Below are 18,926 nucleotides of genomic sequence, written 5' to 3'. Positions count from 1 at the left end.
CACCACACAATGGGGAACAGTTCAAATCCTTTAAGACCCATCTTCCTCCCACCCTCCAAAAATGGAATTTCTTCAATTTTTTAACTTTTTTTTTTTTTTAACTTTAAAATTGTCCTCTTCCCCCAGGTTTTAACTATGGGCAACCTTGGGCTTGAAAATATCTTAACATCACTGATTTAACCAAGTTCTGGGATATATTTCTATTAAAAAACTAATTTGTAATAGCTACTCCCCTGGAATATAACTTCCTTCACAAGGCCTTTCTCAGTCCCTGCCAAGCAGATTTGGGCTCCAGGCTTGAAACAATGAGCTTCTGTTTCCAGGATGAGAAAACACTAGAATGATAAGAAACTGAGAAGCTAAACCATTTCAGACCTGCTCACACCAGTGTGAGAGATGCTTGTCTAAAATTGTATGACTTTAACAGGTCAGTTAAGCTGGTGAAAGCCATGACAAAAAGGAAACATTTGTTCTGCGTCAGGCACTGCATCAGACAGCAGCGATATCCTTGTTCTTAGGGGGAAAAAAGGAATCCAAGCAATAGGTCACTGAGCTTTATTCTTTTGCTGACTAAATTTATCATGCTAGATTTTTTTCCTGTGATAGTCACAACCTCTTTAGCCTATTTTTACATTTTGCTTCTCTTTTAGATCTACCCCTCAATGCAGAGGTTGCTCCACATACTGTTCGCACCAATTCAGTAACATCCAGTTCCTGATGAGTTTCTGGTTCCTCAAGGCTGGATTTTATACACGTTCATGTATATAACAAATGTGATTCAAATATGATGTGAAACTATTTCTGTGCAAAAACCAGATCACTTTATTACAAAATGAAAAGTGCTGAGCACAGCCTTCAACAATTCTTACAGCAATATTTCTGGTTTTCCTCTCCCCATCCTCAAGAGAACTCCAACTACCCATGGACTTCATTGCTCTCATTGGCTTCACTAATGATATCCAGTTTTTAACCAGAAAATTCATACCAGATTACTGAATTATTAAGCATGGAAGCTCTAGATTTTTATTATCTCCCTGTGTTTCTTGCAGGTAATTTTTGGGTTTTAGCATCTCTTCTTCTATGGTACACTCAGTGACTATTTTTAGACCTCTGCAAAATTCCTCTAACACCCATAATTTTTGATTCAAGCTTTTCTTTTCTAAAATTGATGAGTTACTCAGTAAAGCATATATTGGGCAACTATTAAATCATTCTACAATTGTGTTATTTTTTATGTTTTCATGTCCCTTTGTGATTTGATTATGGGGGTTTAAATGAGCTTTTCAGACACACACAAATTCACTTTGATAGCCTCACTTTTCTTAGAGTAAAATACAAGATTAAACAAATTATTTTATAGCAGAAAGAGCAGAAACTCTCAAGTCAGAAGATTAGAACAAGCTAGGGCCTGCCATGGATGCTGCCCTGTTAAGTGAACAGGTCAGAGGGCAACCAGAGGCTAAATTCTCTGCCACAGAAAGCCAGGCAATGTAGTATTCACATATCTCCTGAACAGAAAGAGACATAGCTGTCCCAGGAAAATCCTGGGAAGCTGTGAGGAGCTGTAGGAAACTTAGAAGAATTCAAACAATTATTATCTCTCTTTCTGTAACTATGGTTTGTGGATATGATTCTCCAGAGTGTGCTATTCATAGTTCACCAATAGTGTGAGAAAAGATTCCTAAAAGCCAATCAGGTCCTAAGTCCACAATTGTTTCTATAAGAACTACGATTTCTAATAATAAAGTGTTTTTTCATGCCTTTTGATGATGGAGTGTCTATATCACCTTTTCTGTCCCCAGTACCCCTTCGGTAATAAGGCAACTGCAAGCTGGGGTCATCAGCCTCTTCTTCCATGGCCTCAAAAGGGCCAACAAACAAGGATTTAGAGTAGCACCAAAGGTACAGTGAACATTCACTGTCAAAATACCTGTCATGTCTGTTTTTGAGAAACCACTGAAGGAAAGTCCACACAATACCAGACCCTCCAACCATAACCAATGCCTGCTTTCATGCTGCAAGAGAACAGCAATCCCAGAATGACACAACTAAACATCATGAAGAGGAAGCTAGTGCTTAGAGAGTTAATACAATCTGACAGTTCCTTAAGGTACCATCTAATTACAGCATTAAAAGGCATTTACCAATTTTTATGTAAGCAAGCCATCAACAGACAGCTGTTTGCTTGTATTTGAAAAATGTCCTTTCACAGGAGAATGCTTGTCTTGCATACCTGATAACTAAAAATTTAGTTATAATGGAATATTAAAAGAGAGTGGATATTGCAAATGGTTGACAATCCAGTCCTTTAACAACAGTGCCTTCATGTGTTTATTATAGGCATTTTATTATTTTAAAGCTAAGATTCAACGTTTTATAGTTGTAATTCTGTCCTCCTACACATCCACAAGTAAATTAGGTCAATTCCAAACTATTTGTAAAACCTCCTACACAGGAAGCAGTTTGAGATTTTAAAACATAGTAAGTTTAAAATAAACAAAGTCAACCTACCAGTGTCATAAGACTTGTGAACTGTCAATTTTTTGTTCTAGCCTAATAGGGCATCCCAAAGTATTATGAATCAAACTGTGAGAATGACTGTCCTTGGCCAGAGATTGCATGCACACCATATTTCATAACATTTTAATAATTTTTATTATGTAAGTTTCCCTAATTAACTTCTAAATGTATTTCTGCATTTGGCATCTGTAACATCCTGTGGCAATGAGTTCCAATATGTAATTATGTGTTGCATGAAAAAATGCTTATTTTAAACCTACTGCTGGGTAAGAGCTAGGAGTCACCAAAAATGTGTTAGAAGAAATGATGAATAATCATGCTCTCCCCATCCTCTCCATAACATTAGTAGCTTTATATACCTCTTGTATTTCTTCTGACCTCATTTCTTTTCCAAGCTGCAGAGTTCTAATCATCCTGTTCAAACACAGGTATCTCTTTCCCCACACATAACCTGCTTTGCTCTTATTAAAAGAAAGGACATCTGCAACTGTTTGTACATTCCAGATGGGCCATGGATGTCATCCTGATGTTTGTATAGAACAACGATGCAATTGCAAGCCCTCTTTTTTGAGTAGTAACAATTTAGACTCCCATGCATGTCAGTTACCCAGTTCCCTCCTGCAGGCATTATTCAATAACATTGTATTTAATGCACTTGCCATTCCACTAATTTGTTGTCTTGCATTATCTTCCCACAACTGTTCATGTTCACAGATTTGGGGGATCTTTATATTGTGAATTCTGTATGAATGTAAGCTGCTACTTTGTTGTTTAGCTGCTTTCACAGATTCATTAAAGCAGCAAAGATCTTCATATAGATCATTGTAGGAGTCTATTCTTGGTTTGTGATAATCAATCTTCTATTCTCATCCTTTTTTCTCCTATCTTAAATAGTCCTTTACGTGACAGGACTTCTCACTTTTACGACTTTATGATTTCTTCAAGAAACTTTGGCTGCAGCTGTTATGGTTGCTTAAGATGGTTAATTCATGTGGGATTTACAGTTCTAACACAACCATGGACTCGCATCCAAGCAAGCTATAATCTGTCTACAACAATCATGCTGGCTCTTTGATGTTTTATGTTGTACGTGTACAGGTTCATTTTTCATATTTATTAAAATACATCTTATTTGATTCTATGAAGTTTTAATTAATTTTTATAGAGACCAAAATAAAACTTTCTGGGCTGTAGCTTCATGTAAATTATGCTACATTTCCAAATTCAGTGATTATGGATGCAAATTACTTGAGACCTGTTGAGCATACCCTGATTAATTTATTTTTTAATCAGATGTTTTCCCCTAATACCTGAGTGTCAAGCAGACCACCTGAGACATCTTAAGTAGGCACTAGTGCAAAAAGCTTCATACACCCTCTATAATTAACACGAATGCAAAAAGTGTCTTTGTGAAATTTGGTGCTAAACACTTCTCTTCTGCTAGTGTACTCCCAGTGTCTTGATCCTTTCTGGGCCCAGAGATTGTTAGGTTTCTTGCTTCTGATGTGTCTGAAAAATTTATCAAAGCTATTTCTGTGTCTTTCTTCTGGCTTTCACACATAACTTACCAGTTTTGTGTCCAAGTGTTTCCCACACTGGCTTACAATTCCTCCTTTATGAAGTCTTACTTTACCTGTTACAGATTTCCCTCCTGTGCAGTATAATAATACTTAGTCTGGGGCATTTTTCCTTCCAGAATGACAGATGGCAGTGTTTACTCTAACATTTAATATGGTAACACTTGATACCACTAAAAGCCTTATCCTTTAAGCTGTTTCTTTTAACAATTTCCTAACATGCATGCTCCCTTAGGCATAGTTTTCTCTTTAAAATGTTCTGGTAACATATTTTATACTTGCTCTTAAAACAATATGGCAACCATATTCATTATGATTAGTCATGTAGGGTGGCCCAACAATAATTTCATCTTAAACAAGGTCTTGCACATTGCACATTTGTCAAGAGCTACTCCTTTTATGAGCTGACAGCTTGTAAGAAAACTCAATAAATCATTCTTCACTTCCACATTTACTAAGTCTTCATACACATAACAAAACCATGTAAAAGTAGGAAATGTTTCTTCCCTCAGCATCCTTTACTCCTTCACAGTAATGTTCCACCTCATTAACATGGTTCATCTAACCCTCACCTTACTGTGATCTATTTGCACACACATTCAAACCATAAATGTGCTTCCTTGTCCAGACACACATAGCCTTGACCATAAACCCTAACACAATAATGCATCTCTCAGAATACAGTTTGTATTCTCATGTCTATAAAAATGCTTACCCCTGTATCAACATCCTCTTGTACCAATTTACTGTGTTGCCAAATATGTCAACATCTGGATTTCAAACCAGCATTCCAGCTCACAGTCAATTTTTCACCTTTCAGAATTCTTCCAGAAGACCATCTATAACTGCTCATGGTCTAATTGATTTTTTTCTAATTCTTTATAAAAAGAAGCAATTGGGAAATACATACATGACGGTGTTAATCCCTGACAGTTGTTGAAACATCTGCAGACCACAACCCACAATTAAGGCTCTTCGAGTTGGAGGGTATGTTAGCATTCTGCAGATCACAGGTCCAGCTTAAAAAAAAAACAAGACAACAACAAAAAAATACATAATAGTTCTTAGGTGATTGCTATCAAGACAATGTTGCCAGGCATAGCAGACTTTGCACCTTAGTTTCAAGCAAACTTGTATTATTTCAATTATTTTTGAACAATATGATCATTTCAGTTCTGTTTTTCTGCACTGTACTACAAAGAGTATTATCAAGAAGCCAAAGCAAAAAAAAAATGAAACCACTTTTGTAGAGTATCCACTATGGGTGTGAAATGTACAGCTCTCCTTCTATCACACTGACAGATTACACATTGGCTGCACCTGAATGTACTCAAAAGTTACCACAAAGTATCACTCTTGTTTCCTTTCTAAAAGCTTCCATTTTTATTGGGAGGTTATTTCAGAAATGCCATTACTCAGGTCTGGATATTGGAGATCACATGTTCTCCTTAGTCCCCAAAAAACCCAAATTCCACAGACCAGTTGCAGGTGTGGGTACTTTGAAGGTACTGGATAGATTTATTCTGCAGAGCTCAAAGGCCAGCAGAGGGAGCAGAAATTAATTACATTTATTCCATACCTTTGGTATAGAATAAATATTCTATACCATATAGAATATGGTATAGAATATAGAATATATATTCTATACCTTTGGTAGCTATGGCATGAGGCTGAATTTAAGATTCAATGAAGAAATAAAAAACACAAAAATTTCTGGCTAACAGAGAAAGCTCTACAACTTTAAAAGTATCCTATTAAAATAAAATATGAAAAGCTATGGGATAATAGGCAAAAATTTAAAATTCCTGACCACAGTATTTACCTGAACTTCTCTCTGCCCAGAGTAGTGCTTTTAGTGCTTTTTCACTAGTAAAGTCTGGTGAAATATTCTATGTTTTATACATCTTGTGACAACTAGTATACTTAGAACATCTAATCACAATATAAGCCAAAATAGCTGCCATCAAAGAAAAATACAAAAGAGAGAGGTGAAGGGGATCTACATTTTTATATTTTCAGTGTTTTATGAGCACAGAGAAAATATCAGAAGTATTGATTTAGTAAAAACCCTATATGAGTTCACCCTATATAGTGAAGAACAATTTACATGCAGAATTTCAGCTTTGGAAAGCTGGCAAGCTATGAAGAGTTTCAAGAGTTGGATTCAAGAAGAGGGTTTAGATAACATTTCCTTCATTGAAAGATATTCAGACCTGCTAAGAAAAACTTATTTTCATTTAAAATCATGGCATTTCTAATTCATATCTCAACTGTATCATCATTTAACTTTGCTCCTTTAATAGCAGAATACAGCCTGACAAAACTTTTAGCTGGTTTTCAAGCAACACAAACATTCAGACAGTACACAGTCCCACACGTCCTGCCATTTAGCCACATCATCACCTCAAAAAGTCTCCAAGTAAAACCAAGTGACAGATATAGTCAATCCATAGACCTCATAAGACATTCTCAGGCAAGACACATGAATGACATCACTGGGCTGACATGGATTCCATACTCAAAGTGGCATTTCCTCAGTGGAAAAGCACCAAAGCCAGCTGCTAGCAAGGAGTAGTCCAGAGCTCAAATTTCAGAAAGAGAAAAGATTTACTAATACATGTACCCGTGAAGTTTAACTCACAAACAACAGCCCTAAGGCTCTCAGACCCTGTGTCACACGTGAGCATGGAGTCTTGGGGCTTAAAAATCTTATCTGGCAACTGATTCTGCAGCATCTCTTGGAAACTCAGGCTGCTGAATGCTTTCACTCCTATAAACTCTGTATAAGGTCCTTAACTGATTTCAAAATCTTTATTTTCAAGGGACATTTTACATCTTCAAGGCCACCATCAATGATCCTGCTCATTGAATAAGCTGGAACTCTACAGCAGGGACTGTTAGGAACGGAGGCAGAAATGTCCTGAGGAACTGATGCAAGATTTTTAATGATTCCTGAATCACTCAGCTACTTGATAGATGTTTATAAAACTTTATTCACAATACAGCATTGAGCAAAACAATTGGGAAGAAGGCAGTAAAATGAATAGTGAGAAATTAAAGCAGCTGCTCTCAGACAATGGTTTGCAACTCAGAGGGAGTCGTGAACTCTCAACAAAGCTCCATCACACAAATCAGTTTGTGCATCTGAAGTGCAGCCCTGCAGAAATGCTGAGACCATATTGTGAAATTTGGATCTTTATGTCAGAACTTTACATTTAAGACCTTTAGAACATCCAGTCAAGGTAAATTGAGTAAGTACTTGAAAATTTTCAGACTTCTGATTAATTTTATCAGAAAAACGATGCTAAAAATTATCATACACAACTCAGTGTTTAAAAAGTTTTGCTCCAAACATGTACCATGGCAACCACCACATACCAATAGGCATACACAAAATTAAAGGATTTTCTTTCATAAAATTCACAGCCTTCAGGTTTACAAACCAATAAATGGAATGAAAGAAATAAAGAAACTGCTAATCTCTGTATTAAAGGAGCTTTACAAACTCAACTAAAAAACCCAAAGGACTTTGACTGTGAGGTAACTGATCTTGTAACAGCAAATGAGTGTGAAACTTTTTATTAGAACCATCTAGCTCTGAAACTAGCTATACTATATTTGCATTTTCTTAGCAGCACTCCTTCCACCCATTTTGTTGAGTTCATATGTTCTTAAAAATAAACAACTCCAGGCATAATGTGGATTTTAAGAATAGAAAATGGGTTTAAATGAAAAAATTAAAACAAAAAAATATTTCTGAATTAAACACATTTTTCTTCTGAAAATAAGTCTTCTGAAAACTTAAATGGCACTTCAGGAGTTTCTGATAACCCTTAAATATGCTATCAGTTATGACAACAGATTAAAGTACCACTAAACAATAAAATCATTACACCTTTAAAAAATGGAACAACTTAACTGCCCATAGAACTAGAAGGAAACAGATGATTTAAACATATGCCACAGAAAAAAAAAATTGAGAATTTTTACAAAGGACAAAATAGGTATTTGTCTCTACAAAGTCAATGTTTTTGTTAGTGATACTTCTGCCTTAATTGTTGATGTTTTCTTTTCATCTAAGATATTTAGACATATTCCTGCATCAGAATCACTTCATTTGAACTTGAAAAAAACATCAAGATGCTTGTTTTCCTTCTTCTAATCTCTGAATAAAAATGAAGTCAGAATGATGAGACCTCCTAATGCCTTGATTAATTTAATGAGAATAGATTTGGCTGGACTTTTTGTGCTGTTGTTTCTGATAATTACTTTAACTGAAGTAAAATTCTTTAACACATAATATTTAGAAGGTTCAAAACAGTAAAGGGCAGCTGGAGCTTCCTCTATGCAAAACAACAACATAAGATAAAGAGCAATGGAAAAACAAGGATACTGCTGAAGGTGACATTACTTGAAGTGGCGATACACGAAGTGGATTGCTGGGATCCAAGTAGATATTTCATAGCACAATCTGTCTACCAAAATAGAATTCATCCTTATAAGCAAAAAGCAAAAATAGAATTGGGAAGTTTAGCTTCACATCCAAAAAAAACCTTAATAGCTGACACAGAGCCAAACAGGGAAGGAGAAGCTGTTCTTGTCAAAACATTACTTCTGAAAGTGAGTGATACTCCAAACATTATATTTTATGACTGGTTACCTGAAACTTTTAATGGCAGCTTCCTGTATTTTAGCAGTTATCTTTGTTACTAGGCATAACCTACAAGTTAGGCTTGGAAATTATGAATCACCTGGTAAGGCATTTTGATTTTCATCTGTATGAGCAAAATGAATTCTATGGCAATCATAGGAGCTTGGGTATGATCCACAGCCAGCTAAAAGATGAAATGATTTTCAAAGGCAACACAACAAAAACCCCAGTTCTAAAATGAGCTTGTGTAAGGAAAGCTTAAAAGTAGAAAAATTAGTATTAATGAAGTCTTAATATCTCCTCCTGAAAAAGAACTGCATTCACTTCCAGAAAAAAAGAAATTATAGAATAGACATAAAGCCAACCTAAAAATCCCACAGCAAAGGCAGGCAGACATCTGGTGCCTGGAAACCTTGTGATTCCCCATCCCTCAAGTTATTAGCAGAATAACTGGACAGATTTCACAGCCATGAATCTATGGTTAGAGACTGGGCCCTGCCAAAGTCATTTGCAGGTTCAAACATCCTTCTGCCAGCTCATCTAGGTAACAGCTTGTAGCAACAGCTTAAAACCTTCTAGGGCTCCTGCCAGCATTTTGTACTCTTTGCATTTCCAAAAAAGGCAGGTTTAGCCAAGCAACAACACAGCCACTCATCAGTTTAGCACCACTTGAGCTAAAGATTCAGATTCGTTTTCTGGATCTTTCTTGTTCAAATGCCCTCTCTTCCACTCAGATAATTCTTCAAGGAACTGGTCTACAGCAGGGCTGGTGATCTCAATAACAGAGGACAAATGTGGGAATTATTCCTGGATTTCTCCTTCTTACAAAATAACAGCTTCCAGTCCAGCCTTCTCTGCATCATCTGCAGAACCCTCCTGCAGAATCTCCCTTCACCTATGACTCCTACTCTAAAGCACTTACAGCTAGGTATTATTTCCTGAGTATGAATAATACACTAAAACAAGCACCCTTTTCCTCCCCTTGCCTATTACATGATTATTTCCTAGAAGTATCAACTTCATTAATTTTTCCTTTCTGTAAAATTTAACAATTCAAAAGAAAATAGAATTAGCTTTAAGATCAAAACTGCATTAATTATCCTGTGAAGATATAAACCAATTTTACTTAAGTACTATGCTCTTCCTCACCATCTTATAATGTTTCCAGTAACATTAGAAGAACCATTCCCAGCACTACAAGAAAATTCCTACCTCATATAGCTTGTTAACCCTTTGAGAAAGCTTAAGACTTTTTTCCTTTTTTTTCTTTTTTTTCTTTTTCTTTTTTTTAACAGCACAGATCCCCATCAGCCAAGAAGGATAAAGACTGTCAGCTTGCCCAACAGCTGAGTCTTAGTATTTTTCAGCTTTTCACAACTAAACCATCCATGGTATGCCTACAGACTGGAGGAAGCACTCATTGGACACAGCCCTGCAAGGCTGTCCAAACAGTCCAAGAAGGACTCAGGGATTCTCCTGGATGAAAAGCTGAGGAGTGACCTGGCAATATGTGCACACAGCCCAGAGAGCCAAAGGCGTCCTGGGCTGCATCCAGAGCAGCACAGGCAGCAGGGTGAGGGAGGGGATTCTGGCCCTCTACTCTACCCTCAGGAGACCCACCTGAAGTGCTGTGTCCACAAGGCAAACACTGAAGCACAGCAGGTCCAAAGCAGCAGGAGGAGGAGGGCACAAAGATGACCAGAGAGCTCGAGCACCTCTCCTACAAAGACATGCTAAGAGAGATGGGGCTGTTCAGCCTAGAGAAAAACAGCTCTGGGGAGAGGTTATTGCAACCTTTTAGTACCTAAAAACTTACAAAAAAGGGAGAGAGGGATTCTTTACATGAGCAGGTAGTGATAGGACTAAGAGAAAAAGTTTTAAACTAAAAGGGGAGAGATTTAGATGAGATATTAGGAAGAAATATTTTACTGTGAGGGTGGTGAGACACTGGAATGGGGTTGCTCAGAGAAGCTGTGGATGCCCCATTCTTGGAAATGTGCAAGGCCAGGTTGGATGGGGCTTTGAGCAAACTGATCTTATGGAAGATTCCCTGCCCATGCTAGTGGGGTTGGGACTAAATGATATTTAAAGTCCCTTCCAATTTGAACCATTCTGAAATTCTATTCTAAGCAGACAACCTGGTCGAAAAGCAAACAAGAGCTAATGAGACATAACCACCTGGATTCTAGAGAATTAGATTGTGCAAGGAGGTTTTCCATGCCTAGATGAACTGGAAGGGCTTTTTTCGTTTCCTCAGGAAACCTGTATTTCAAATAAATGGTCTCTCCAAATGATCTTTTTAATCCACACATTGTGAAATGAAACCCTAATATAGATTTTTTTGTTGTTTTGACAGCAAGTTGAGTTGGTCTTTGGGAGTCTGAAAATAAAGACATTTTCTTTCATCTGTAAAAGGAAAAAATCTCTTCTTTGATACCACATTCTTTGATATAAAGCTTTAGTGATGGAAAATCTATATGACTGAGTACATGCACAAAGGCAGCAGCAATTAATAACACCTCTGAATAGAACAAGAAGCAGTGGCAAGTAGGGAGGCAAAAAAAAAAGGACTGCATTTTGGCTCTGTATGACTTGTTCTCTATAGAAAACAGAATCTGCTATAATGAAGTCCTTTAAAACTAGAGAAACCACAACAAAACAGACGGCAAAGAGTGGTCATTTATGTGATGCCAGAGAGAGCTGAGAGAAGTGGCCACAATGACCAACAAGAATCTGCACAGGGGAAAAGGGACCCCACTGTGATACTGTCAGAGCTGTGGAGTGGGAGAATGAGCAAGGGGGAGGTGTTCCTTTTTCACTGACATGAAAACTGGGCTGGGAGCAGAGAAAAGCAAGGATCACATTTGATTTATTTCTGGCTGTGGAAAATACCTTAGAAATAAGGCAGCAGATACTAAGGCAGACTTGTGCATACCTACAGCCTGCAAATCAGCATTTCTTTTTTAGGGTCTGCTCCAGAACTCCTGCCTTACATAGGGAACAGTTATGTGACCCTCACTTGGAGCTGCAGAAAGCAGAGGAGGAAAGAGAAGATGATGTAGGAGCATTACGCAGGCACCAACCAAAATAAGCCAAGAGCTGTAACAGCCTGCAGAGCTTCCCACCCCCCTCTCCCATCAAGTAGTGAAGTGCAGGGCAGAGCATTTAGCAATCTGGAAACAGAAGGCTTTTTTTTTTTCATTTTAAGTTGAGGAAAGAGACTTAACAAAGAACTGCAGTCAGGGGTGTGTGTTGCTGTTCTTTTTCAATTAAAAGAGCACTAAAAAAGCTGATGACTCAAGAGTTCCCTCCTAGCCAGTAGTCTACTCTCAAGCTGATCTTCCCAGCTGTTACTGTATTAACACCTATAATAGATATTGTATTTTATTTTCTGGACAACACACTTCAAGCCTTACATTTTTTGTAATTTGTTTCTGCCAAAAGTCTTGGGTTAGTGATATTATTTTGCCCCTTCTATCCCTTGTTTCTAAATGAAATATCTTTATTTCTGCCTGAAGCCAGCAGTTTAACAGTAAAAACATATTGATACTTCATGCCCTTCAAAAGAATGAGACTCAGGAACCCATTCCCAGGAGGGAATGGGGAAAAAAGCAAAGTTTAATAGAACTGAGAAAGGAGCCTGGAGGGAAATGAAAGTCTCCATGGGAATTTATGAACATAATCAGTTGTCCACTCTAATATTTTGCTTTATTAATAGCATCTTTAGCTTAGACCATCTCCTTTAAAATGTTTAAAAACCCAATTTATCTAGGGACCTAAAAAAATCCTCTCACTTTTTAAAAATCAGATGCTGTTATCATAAGAGCTTCATTAAAAATAAAACCAAAAAAAGTCAAAATAGTGATGAGATCCACATTTAAACAGCTTATAAAAACCTGCTTTCAAATCAATATAATTTTAGCACAGCTCAGCTAAATTCCAAAACCTAGTGAAAAGAAAAACCAAAAGATCACTGTAGGTTAAAGCAAAATGTTATAACTTTGGCTTCCTAAGAACAGGACATCACCATCAGTAGATATGCAGCTGACAGACAGCACAGCAAAACAGTGTGTAGCTGAAAATAGTATTTCTTAAGAAACTGCTTCAACTTTCTTATTTTAAGGAAAGCATTTGAACTTGAGCCCAAAGCTGAGTTTCATTGAAGACAGAATGACAGATATTGACACATCTATATTGACAGAATGACACACCTAAATATTTCATCAAACTGCAGCCTAAGATCACACCTTACCTCAAGGTACTAGCTTATTTATGACATTTTAGTATTAACCACCTCCTCCAACACCAAGGGCTCTAAGGCAACCATCACCACTCAAGAACACCACATTTTTCATCACAGAGGGCCAATCACATCCTGGGAGGAGGAGCAGGAGCACTGTCAGCATGTCAAGGAAATATTTTTTCCTCTCTACCCTGCAGCTGCAAGCCCTGCAGCAGGAGCAGCACATCTCAGTGCTGCCTGAGCCTGGAGCAGAACCACCAAGGTGGGTGGGCTGGAGCACAGGACATACAAGCAGATGCTGAATCAGTCAGGATTGTTCCACTTTGAAAGAGAAAGAAAAGGGAAAAGGTTCTGCTGTCTACAGATACCTAGCAGAGGGGCAAGGAGAAAACAGACCCAGGCTCCTCAGAGGTGTGCAAGGGTAAGACAAAAGGCAACAGGTAAGTTGTGATGCAGAAAACTTGGACCACATGTGAAGTCTGTTTATTTTGTGACATGGAAATGAAAAAACACAGAAAGCAAGATGCAAACAGGTCACGGTCAAAAACTTCACTGATAAAGTTCCTGCACAACCTGCTCTAATTTTTTCTGTTTTGATTAGGGATTGGATTAGAGAACCTTCAGAGGTCATCCACAAGATTTTTACATGAAACATACAGCCTTCCCAAGATCTGGGATGGTACTAGTTATTACAATCAGTACTAATGAAAATGTAAGTTTGGCACTTTTCATGGTTACCTTAAACAACAGTGATTGAAAAACATCATTACATACAAATCCTGTAAAACTCAGTCATCTCCGTACTGCCAACAGCAGATGTTTTGCAATTTCAGTACTAGGCTTCATTAATCAAGAACCTGTCAGTCACACTTGACTGACAGCTTTTACCCTGAATTTATAGCCTCTGCAGAAGATACAGATCAATATTGAAAACAGCAGGTGTAGAATACTAAACCAACAACTTCCATAGCTGCTGTGAAATACAACAAAGAAATAAGGAGAGCTTATTTCATCTTTTCAATAGACAAAAGGGGCTTATGAGGTAGATGGGGAGACACACTGTACCAGGATCTGCAGTGAAAGGAAAGAGGTGATGGTTTTAAACTACAAGAGGGTAAATTCTATTGGCTATAAGAAATAAATTGCTTACTCTTAGGGTTGCCCAGAAAAGCTGTGGATAACCCATCCCTGGAAGTGTTCAAGGATAGGCTGGATGTGGGGTAGAACAACCAGGTCTTGTGGAAGGCGTCCTTGCCTATAGCAGGGGTTTGGAACTCGACCATCTCTAAAGGCCCCTTCTAACCCAAACCATTCTATGACTGTAAAATGCTGTACCAAGGGAGTTCTGGTCCCCTTTGCTTTCTCACACTCATCTCAAAATGAGGAATATGGTAGAAATAGAGAAAGATCATTAATAAATCCTCATCATGGACAGTGCAAGGTCTCTCACATACTGTGGAATAAATCTGCAAGCAATCTTCATGTGAGGCAAATAGTCTTACATGAAGCAGAAAGCTTTCTTACCATTTTCAGCATGATGAAGACAGAATGGCATTGTGTAAATGCCATTTTTATTAGCAGTTTCCTTACAAGTTTAAAATATTTTAAAAGGCAATTCTTTAAAAAGCTGCTGGAAGTCCAGCAGAGTGTAAAATAATCCTCAATCCATTTCCCCAGTTGAGTATGCACTACAAGGTAGACACATGCAGGGCAAAGGCCTTTTCATGGGTTCTCTGCAGCCTCACAGATCAGATAGCAAGTACAATCAGAAAGGTTGTCTTAAATTATTTAGAGACCTGAAACCCATTTTTCAAGAAGATACAGGAATTCTGAGATATTTCCTCGTCATTGCAGTGAAATAGATTTTTACGCTGCATTTAAACCCTTTCCAAGTTAACCATTCTCTAAAAGAAATGACACTACCTGAAGTCAAACATGGTGCACACAAACCTCAAACACTCTTGAGCATCCAAGTGGAAGTATGTAGTCAGCAACTAGTGGTTACCAAATAGCATTTCAGTGTCCCAAGAAATGCTTGGTTTGTCTAAATTTGAAGGAAAAAATACCTCTAATATAGCTGAAATTTCAGATAACCTTTTTGCTTTCAGGGCAAATTCCTACCCATGATCAGCCATAAAGATTACCTGTGGCACATAGAAGAGAGAGAAATTTACCCAGGTATGCATATCCTCTACAATGCACAGAAGCTAGTTTTCCAGGATGTTTAACTACTTTCCAGAGCAAAACAACTTGTTATGAAAAACAGATATTTGAAGGATAAGCACTAAAATAAACAGGAAAAAAAAATCAAGTCCTAGGTCCTGTTTAACTAAAAAAAAGGGAGGGGACAATCACTTAACTTGTCAGGTTGCAAAGACTGATGAACGTAAAAGGCAAAACTGCTTCATATCACCAGTGAGTTGCAACTGTCTGGTTGGCATTGGGTTGGGTCAGGAAACAATGAAAGTTAATTTTCAGTGTCAGATATAAGAAGCATCTGCATCTTTCTATGGATACAGAAAATATTTTCATGTTTCTCAGCAAAAGCATCATTGCCTAACTGTTGCCTTCTGCCAGCTGCCACCAACCGTTTGAGCAGACTGAAAGGAAAAATTCTTGTAACTTGTAAACAAAAACATAGGAAGAGCAAAGCTGGGAAAAAAACTCTGGAATTCAGACCACTGATGTTTTAGAGTGGATTTCCAAACACCCCCATTGACTGACCTTGTATTTGCTGGCTTTCTCTGAGCTGTCACTGAGAGAAATCACCACTACAGATAATGCAGGTTCTGCTGCTAATCTGAGAAGCTAATTCACTTCCATTCTCCACCTATACACACCTTTATGCACTTTGTACCTACACAGCCAGGTTAAAGACACCAGCAGACAAGCATTGAAGAAGGAAAAAGCAAAATATGTCTGCAGTCATAAATGCATTTCAGCAAGTGTTTTGCCAGAGATAACTATCAGCCAACAAAAGCATGCAGCAATCACTGTTCAAGTGTTTTAACAGTCATCTAAAGGGAATAGTGGATATTTAAAACCAAATATATTAAAACTTGCAGAGTAATACTAAGACACAATTTGATCTCTGCATCTGACACACTAAACTACAAGCAAGCTACAAGAAAAGTTTGGCCATTGCATGGTAACTTGGAGATGAATTCCACCACAAAGGAAAGTAATTCTCTTAGGGACAGAAAATATTATTAAATCCTCCCATCTTTCGAGAAATGGGGTAAGAGGAGGATACACATAAGCCCTGCACTCATTTATTTTGCAGGTAACAACATGACTGTACTCTACACAACACAATGTATTTTAACACAGAAGATCATTCATTTGTAAAGAGAATTAATTCCTCTGGGCACTGCACAGTTTGGAAGCAGTATGACCATGTGCATCTCAGCAAGTGAGGCAGTGCACAAGCAGGGATCACCAGGTCAAAGCTGTTTGAAGGTCCAGAGACATCCATGACATGCCATTTTTTATGTCTAAGTAGATTTAGGCCAGTCCCCTAAGCAGAACATTGCCATGCATGGACTGTTAGAAGCTGCCCTGATCACTGATTAAATCACTGATTTAAACCTTCACATCTCCAAAAGAATGCAAGCACATGGAATGAATCCCTGGAGCAGACCTGTGGTTTAACCTCCCCTGGGGGAAGTTACTCCATGGGAACTGACACCACTTTTTGATCTGATCAAAAAGTTTGTGGGGAAGGCAATGGGAGATGAGAAGAGATTCACTGCAGAGCTACACTGCTGCTCAGAGCCAAAATGCTAATGCAGAGGCAGTCAATGCATCTTCTACTGATAGCAGCTGGAATGATTCTGTACAAACCACACCAGGAAAAAAGCAATTATAAGCTGCTCATATGAACTATTACATTTTAATTAAAATTAATTTAGAAGAAATATAGGACAAAATTAATTCAGTACTTTGTAACATTAACCCAATGTATTCAATCGTGCAGCAGTTCCCTGGAGGTCTGAGTTTTGGGAGTTTTTTCCTGTCTTTTTTTAGTTTTGTCCTCATTACTAGTTTTGCATGTTCAGGATAAAACCTGAGAGCCATGTCATGTCCTTCATCATTACTGTTGATAGCTTTTGACAAGAAACAGAAGAATATTTTTTTCTGCAGAACAATTTTTTTTATTTTGCAGAAGAACTGTAAGGCCCTATTCCCCTTACTAGGGCTATATATCTTTTTAAACAAGCCTAGTAAACAGTGATAGAAAACACTGGGGTTGGGGGAGCAACAGCAGAAAAAAAAAGACAAGTTCTGAGAGCTGGTTATGTCCTATGCCCTCTTCTCTCATCCTTGATTTTCAGGGACAACCAAAATCCAATTAGGAGGAAAAAATTTCTGATTTTAATATAGGTTCCTCAGAAGAGGTCTGGCAAGGTTCAATAAATTGGCTTTTACTTTTTGAAATCAGTTTAAAGAAATGTTTACCTTGTTGCTACTAAAAGCTTTTGGAAACCAAAAGTATGCTTTCAATTGAAAGAAAAAAATCTTTTCCAATGGAAACACATTTAGGTACACAGTTATTGTTACAAAGCCAACAGCAGTGTGAACACTGAAGAGATTAGCATATCAATGTTACTGCAACGTGTCTTGATAGTCCCAGCTCCAGGGAAGACAGCTATTTTAGTACATTTCAAATGTGATAGTTTCAGATACAAGCCTTCACATCAAATACAAATTATTCAACTTTCTCCTTCTAAGTAACAACACCAGACTTTCTTCTGTCAGACCTGCATACACTTTCTGACTATTTAAATGCAAGTCTCAAGGCAGGCATCCCACCCTGACTGTCTCCTGCAGCATGCCAGCTCCACTGCAGCTCACCTGCCCCTTCCCAGCTGCACCCTGCAGAGCACTGGCCATTCCACAGCAGCTCAGGAGGCCTCAGCCCCTGTGCATCCAATGCTTCCCTCACCAGTCAGTGCTTGGAAACACCACGGGAAAGGGAACTCTATTGGCTTTAGATAATGATGACTTCAATTATCAACAACTGACTGAAGATTACAGTCTTTTAAGTTTTTCCACATTGCAAACCATCCTTTGCAGTACTAGGAAAATACCTCAAAACTTCCAAAGAAGCTGAGCAAGAGCCAGCACTAAATTGGGACAAAATAAAGCACGAACTTGTGCTTTCAAGTGATAGTTTTGAAGAAAAATATTTGCTGCTGTCACATGAGAGGGATTACGAGAAAGTGTTTATTTGTGCCACAAAAACAAAACTGACTCTCCCACACTGACTCAAAGTATATCAGGGCATTTACAGCTGCTGCTTCCAGGTGCATTGCAGACCTTTGAGGGTGACATGCTGGCCCTTTCACTTCCAGACCAGATGTGGCAGCATCCAGCAGCAGCTGGGGTCAGTCTGCGTATTGGAGCAGCAGTTGCCAGACAAGGTGATGCAGGTGACACTGAAACCCCTGTGAGTGAATGGAGCATTTTGCAGAAACACAACACACTACATTCTACATGTTTAAAATAACATGTGAAAAAGGAAGTGGTCCAATATAACTTATTTAAAAAAAAGCACACAGGTTTCCCATGAAAAGTACTGAGGCTAGGCCATAGGCCACCACCCACAATAGACACTGGAAAGATGTGGGATGCAGCAACATCTCTATCAGCAAAAAAACAAAATTAATAAAATTAATAAAAACAACAAAAAACTCAGATCCTCTACAAAAGGGTAAGGGGAAGCAGCAGCTTGTGGGAGAGGAATGATCCAGAGGCATGATCCCACACACATACCAACAAAGGACATCAACACATGCTGCCCTTACTGCAAAAGGACACAGAAGGGGAGATCTGGCTCCGGCGCCCGGAAGCTTTGCAGCTGAGTCAGGCAACTGCTCTTTCCTCTGTGCTTTCTACAGATGTCATCCTATGCCACTGCCAAGTGTTTACCCCA

The 18,926-nt window shown here is 38.2% G+C and overlaps 1 protein-coding gene across 1 annotated transcript in view; it reads right to left on the bottom strand.

Moving 5' to 3' along the window:
* The window catches only part of SLC2A13 (solute carrier family 2 member 13), a 135,149-nt gene that overhangs the window by 65,097 nt on the left and 51,126 nt on the right, over window positions 1-18,926 (bottom strand). The window contains exon 4 of the mRNA XM_084205931.1: window positions 5,008-5,116. Within this exon, the coding sequence (XP_084062057.1) occupies window positions 5,008-5,116 (109 nt within the window). The remainder of the gene's footprint in view (window positions 1-5,007; window positions 5,117-18,926) is intronic.

This window comes from Fringilla coelebs (assembly GCF_963513975.1).
Source record: "Fringilla coelebs genome assembly, chromosome: 5".
Lineage (NCBI taxonomy): Eukaryota > Metazoa > Chordata > Aves > Passeriformes > Fringillidae > Fringilla > Fringilla coelebs.
Note: the sequence above shows the minus strand (reverse complement) of the source record. Positions and strands in the feature narration are given on the sequence as shown.